The following is a 5,979-nucleotide window of genomic DNA, read 5'->3' as shown; positions in this document are numbered from 1 at the left end:
CGCCATGCCATTTCCAATGCTCTTCCATCAAATCTTTCTGGAGTTGGTCATGCACATCGGTGTCTCTAATCTCGCTGTACACCTTCATGAAACGTTTGATGCGTTGTTTTTTTCGCATGGGGTCAACAGGAATGCCCATCAAATGATAGAAGTTGCAATCTAAATGTTTTCCACGCTCGTTCTCAATGATCATGTTATGCATGATTACGCAAGCGGTCATGATGTACCAAAGGATCTTTTGATCCCAAAATCTAGATGGTCCTCGCACAATAGCAATTTGGGATTGTAAAATGCCAAATGCCCTCTCAACATCTTTTCTAGCCGCCACTTGTGCATTATGAAAGACAAGTTCTTTTTTACCTTCAGGTTTTGCAACCGGCTTGACGACATGTACTCCACCTCGGGTAGATCCCATCTGCAAGATAGTACCCATAGTTGTAGGTGCGGCCATTTGCTTCGAAGGTCACCGGTGGTGCTTCTCCATTTGCTAAGTTGGCAAAGAGAGGTGACCGGTCGAGCACGTTGATGTCGTTGGAAGAACCGGGCATACCAAAATATGCATGTCAAATCCATGTTTCATGATCAGCAACTGCCTCAAGAATGATAGTGGCATCCTTCCCACGACCCTTGAATTGTCCATGCCATACTTTTGGACAGTTCTTCCATTTCCAATGCATGCAATCCATAGACCCGAGCATACCTGGAAACCCTCGAGCTTTGTTCATCTCCAAAAGCCTTTGAGTGTCCTAAGCATTGGGTGCTCTCAAGTACTGTGGACCGAACACTTCTACCATAGCTATTGCGAATTGCTTGACATAGAAGATAGAAGTGCTCTCTGCCATCGCCAAGTTGTCATCAATGTATCTGGCGGAGCACCATATGCCATCATGCGCAAAGCGGCAGTGACCTTCTGCTCAATGCTATGGCCAAGCAAGCCGGCACAGTTCCTTCTTTGCTCGAAGACTGGATTATGCTGCTTCACGGAATTGCAAATGCGGAAGAACAACTCTTTCGACATTCTGAAACGGCGTCGAAAGTAATTCTCCAGAAAAACACGTAGTGATGCAAAGTAGTTGCGCACCAACCGTTTGTGCGCATCAATCCGTTCTCTCCGAATGAACGCACGACCATAAACGGAACCACCGTGCTTCGGTTTCTTCCTCTTGTGCATGGCCACTAGCATAGCAACCTCCTCTTCTTCATGCAAATCAAATTCCTCGTCCGACGATGGCGTTCGGGCGGCGAACAGTACTTCGACAGCCGGGCGGAGGGCATCGTGCGGCGGTCGTCCGGCCGGTGCAACGGCCGTGAACAGGCTCACGACCGACGGGGATGAGGTCGGCGGCAGCCGTAAACCAGGCGGAGGCCTACCGCGGCAGCCGGACCGCTGGAGGTGCCAAATCCCGCACCGGCTGCCTCCCAATTTGGCGGCCTCCGGGCGGCTGCGAGCCCGCTACCGGTGAGGGAGGCGGCGGGGATTTGGGGTGGTGGCGGCGCCAACGACGTGGTTTTCGGCGGTCGTGGCGGCGGATTCCGGCCGGCTGGTCTTCGGGCGAGCGCGGGCGGGAACGGAAAGGAAGTGGCGGTTGGGCGTTCGCGGACGGCGGCTGGTTTTGGACCAGATGCACCTCCTGATGTAAATTTGCACCGCGAGGTGTCGGATTTTACATCACGAGGAGGCCGCGACCCTTTTTTTTTGCATATGGACCGTCTGTTGGAGCACTGATTTTTGCTCCAGACGGTCCAAAAGTTAGTTATTTTTACATTTGGACCATCTATTGGAGATGCTCTAAAGCATTAGCAATGGACGAGAGCTAGCGCATGACTGGATGGTGTCCATTATTGGGGAAGTTTTTTTTATATCACATTGATATCTTCGGACGTGGCTCTCATGATGAGGATGACGTGAAAGGCGGTGTCGGGCACATTAATAACAAATAAATGCAAGGTCTCTTGTCATTTATCCAAGCGAGCTTCGTGTTCGTTGTGTGCCTCGTACGGTCTCATTTGGCGGCTAGGACTAAGACTCTCTAAGAAGAGAGGGTGTTTATTCCCAAAAACTTAAACACGGTTATAATAGGGTAGCACATCAGTTGATATTCTATAGTTGGATAGAGGCTTGTAGTGTTGTTTGGCTTCATTGAGCTTCATCATGTATCGAGGCTCTTGATTGTAACCGTATATTATTGTGATGTCATCATGTGAAACGTTAGAAGTAATTTCTTTTTTGCAAGAGAAAAGTGACATGTGGGTAATCTTCAAATTGGAGTAGTAAATGGAGCTCCATTATATTGCCTAAGAATTGACTACACCTTCTAAAATTTTTATTCAGAAATCATAATTGGCGACCGTCAGCCGTGAGGGATTTCGCAACAACCCCCTCCCCATCGTTGCACGAACGTCAGATTTGAAACTGGTACAATGAGGATAAAACCCAATGAATGGTCTTTCTTTCCAAATGATACCCGCCATCCACTTGCCAGCGGCGTGGTCTTGCACATGGAGGCCCCTAGTTCGAATCCCAAGACCGCGCCCCCTTTTATCTTCTTTTTGAACCATGATGGCATATTTCTTCCCAAAATTAGCATGGCAATTTTACAAAATTTGGAAATTATGTCACGTTGCAATTTTAAACTTTCTTTAATAAATTATCATGGCAGTATTATAAATGTTAAGAGATGGCATCTTTTTTTAGATTTTTGCAGAATGGACCAAGTAAAGCAAAACAATATTTTCGTGGCATTTTATTAAATTATAACATGGCATTCTTGTAAAATAGCATGGCATTTTGAATAAACCGGGCCTTTGGGCCAATGGCATTTGTTGTAAAAGACAAAAAGGAAAAGGAAGGACTCTGCCGAGTCAATCTCTTCCTCTATCCTCGAGGTGAGAAATTCCCCATCCCCATTCGAGCAGACCAGGCGCTGCAAGACCTAATTTTACCTCTGAATCGAGCTCGCGGCCGGCCGGCCGGCGTCGTGGACTCCAGTCCAGATCGATCTCGCTTGCCTCCTCCCCGCAGTCCGCACCTCGCGCAATGGCCTCCAGATCGAGCTCCTCTCCTAGGGTTTGAGTCGCCTCACTCAACCAAGCCGCTCTTCCGCTTCACGCCGTAATCCCACGGGAGCACGCAGGTGAGCATCTCTCTTCCCCGGCGCGCTCTCTTTGTTTTTCTCTGCATCTACCGTTGGCGCTCAGATCTTTCGTGTATTCGTGCCTAGAATCGAAGGAACACGCCCGCGTTGCCGCCGTTGCTCGCCGTTGCTCGCCGCCGCCGGACCCTCCTTCTCTGGCGCGTCCAGTCTCCGAGGGTAAACACGTCTCACCTCACCTCCTTCCTGTATTTTACTTGCTTTTAAAAAAAAAAGATTAGAAGCTGGTCTGAACTCTGAAGAAGTTATTTGCCGCGTCTTTTCAGTTCACTGGACTCGACGGAGCACGATGCCGGACAGGAGAGGCGCGACCCTGCTCGAGGACCTGCCCGAGGAGATCATCAACAAGATACTCGTCCTGTTGGGGTCCAAGGACGTCGGCCGCTGTCGGGTTGTGAACACTTCATGGCGCAGTGCCACATCCACACCTGAATTCATGCTCGAACACCACCGACGCCAGCTGTCGCTCCCCATTGTGGATGGTTGTGGAAAGCCTGCCAATTATGTCGTCTTCGGCGACGCCGGTGCTGGTGCCTCCAATCAACAGCTTTGGCCTTTCCTCTCAAGCTCCAAACGCCGTTACTGGAATCAGCCCAGAGCCGTCTGTGATGGCTTCCTTATAATTTATTGGGGACACAAATTCTACATCTGCAATCCAGTTACCCGCAAGCATGCTCTCCTACCACAGCCTCAAGTTGGGCAAGGCATCCACAGTACCATTGTCGGTTTCTACCAGCACCATCCAACTGGAGAATACAGGGTTCTCTGGGTCTCACGGTCACAATCACAATACTCCTCTGAATCCAGCTTATATGTGCTCACAGTGGGATCTGACAGGCCAAAGTTCATCAGTGTCAGAATGCCAACAGTCTCATCGTCTTCCACACAACAGAAGTTATTGAACCAGCTGCCCTCTTCATCTGACTGTTCATCACCCGTACACCACCGTGGCAGGCTGCACTGGCTTCCTTATGATGACAGCCACATTACAGTAGGCGGTGGAGATATTATTGTGTTCGACACAGAAACAGAGTCATTCAGGTGGATGTGCAGTCCCACCCAGCCCTGCCGTTATAGGAAGTTGTTTGACATGGAGGGGACGCTAGCTTGGTGTGGCGGCTCGGTTTCCAAGTCCACTTCTATGGATGTCTGGGTGATGCAGGATTACAAGGCTGAAATCTGGGCTTTTAAGTACCGGATTGACGTGTCAACGGTGGAGGCATCAAGACAACTTTATTTAACTTCTTTCAGAAAGAAAAAGAGTAGACCACTCGAATCTGCGGTGCAATTGTTTAATGATATGTCTGTGCTAAATGAGCGTGAGCTGCTGATCAGGTTTAACCACAAACATGTGTTGCGCTGTGATATTGATGGCAAGTTCTTAGGTATTGTGAACATTGGAAAGCGTCAGTATCGCATGTGTCTTACCCACCACTGCCTCAAAGAGAGCGTTGTTCCAATTCCAGGCCATGAGATGCAAACAGATGAGGAGGCTCCATTCTTCACATAGCATGTCTGAGTGATCATGACTCATGGTTTGCTTTGCTTAGATTCAGATCATGTACTAGCAGACCAGCAGTAGAACATGCCATTTTGGATGGTTGCAGTAGCACCTATGACGTCATCATTTGGTTCGTACGATGATGTGCTGAATATCCTGTTAATGTTCTGAAGTATCAAATATCGATCTATGATATTAGAACTTTATATTACTGTTCCTCCCTGCCTCCCAAATTTGCTTTAGTTTCGCCGCGGTTAAGATGCACGAGTGACATTGTTAAGACTAGAAATTCAGTCTTTCTTTTGCTGCAAGATGAGACATTGTTAAGACGAGTGCCGTGCTCTTTGAGTGGAGGCATTTTTAGTGTTTGAAATGTTATTCTGTAGCACTTCCATAGCCTGTCAGTTTGATCTCTGTTGTCCATTACGCAATTTGGGCATAACAAGGTTTCAGGAGGTTAACAGATGCTGTGTGTGTCAACGTGTTTTGTTAGGATTACAACATGTGTATCATGGCCCTTAATTAGCAGAGTTTTGTTTTTGATAGATTAATGCTGCTATGATTGAAGAAAGAGCGTTGGTGCTTTGGTCATATGTTGGAGTACTGCTAGTCCTCTTTTCCTGCTGTTTTCTGTTTCCATAGTTTTACGTTTATTTTTCCTTTGTTCATTTACAAACGAGTTGAGGATGTGCTCTCCGGGAGCAAGATAAGTATGCCTCTTCTTGGTTCAGCTTTCCCCGGATAAAACATCTGTAACTTGCTTACATGTTTGGATTTGAATGGTGATATATGAAACTAGCTAGTTATACGGTTATGTCTCGATTGCATGTATCCACACAAAATGGAGCTCTTTTCTCCGCTCAACTGAGATGCCAGACTGAACAATTAGCACTGAATGATCTCAAAAAGAAGACGACCTGTTCCGGAAAAGGCTTGCTGAGTCGGCCTAACCTTGGATTATATTGATGAGAAACAGAGTTTTTATTTCCAAGCACCCGTTTACCATTACCCGAGTTTGTCCAGTTTTGAAGATCTCCCAAATGCCGTTGACTCCAAAACCTTTGTCGTAGTAATTGCAGAATGCAGCTCCAGCTGAAGGAGTCAAAAGCTTCTTGGAAATCCATCTTCAGCATGACCAAAGGCATTTTACGCTTCTGAGCACATCGCACGAGCTTCGAAGCTAAAGCAAAGTTTTTCACTGTAGCACATCATCCTCTGATAACGCCTGATTGCGTGAAATGAACGCGTTGATATGAGATGCTGCAACCTACTAGCCAGAACCTCTGTGAGAAGCTTGATGAGGCTATGGACCAACGCAATCGGGCG

At 47.5% G+C, this 5,979-nt stretch overlaps 1 protein-coding gene across 1 annotated transcript; it reads left to right on the top strand.

Moving 5' to 3' along the window:
- The first annotated feature begins 2,874 nt into the window (after positions 1-2,874).
- Positions 2,875-5,049, top strand: LOC119340382. The gene is made up of 3 exons (XM_037612295.1): positions 2,875-3,134; positions 3,222-3,311; positions 3,419-5,049. Exon 3 carries the CDS (start codon positions 3,442-3,444, stop codon positions 4,660-4,662), a length of 1,221 nt encoding a protein of 406 aa, XP_037468192.1. The 5' UTR covers positions 2,875-3,134; positions 3,222-3,311; positions 3,419-3,441; the 3' UTR covers positions 4,663-5,049.
- The last annotated feature ends 930 nt before the right edge of the window (positions 5,050-5,979 follow it).

Source organism: Triticum dicoccoides, chromosome 7B (genome assembly GCF_002162155.2).
Source record: "Triticum dicoccoides isolate Atlit2015 ecotype Zavitan chromosome 7B, WEW_v2.0, whole genome shotgun sequence".
Classification (NCBI taxonomy): domain Eukaryota; kingdom Viridiplantae; phylum Streptophyta; class Magnoliopsida; order Poales; family Poaceae; genus Triticum; species Triticum dicoccoides.
Note: the sequence above shows the minus strand (reverse complement) of the source record. Positions and strands in the feature narration are given on the sequence as shown.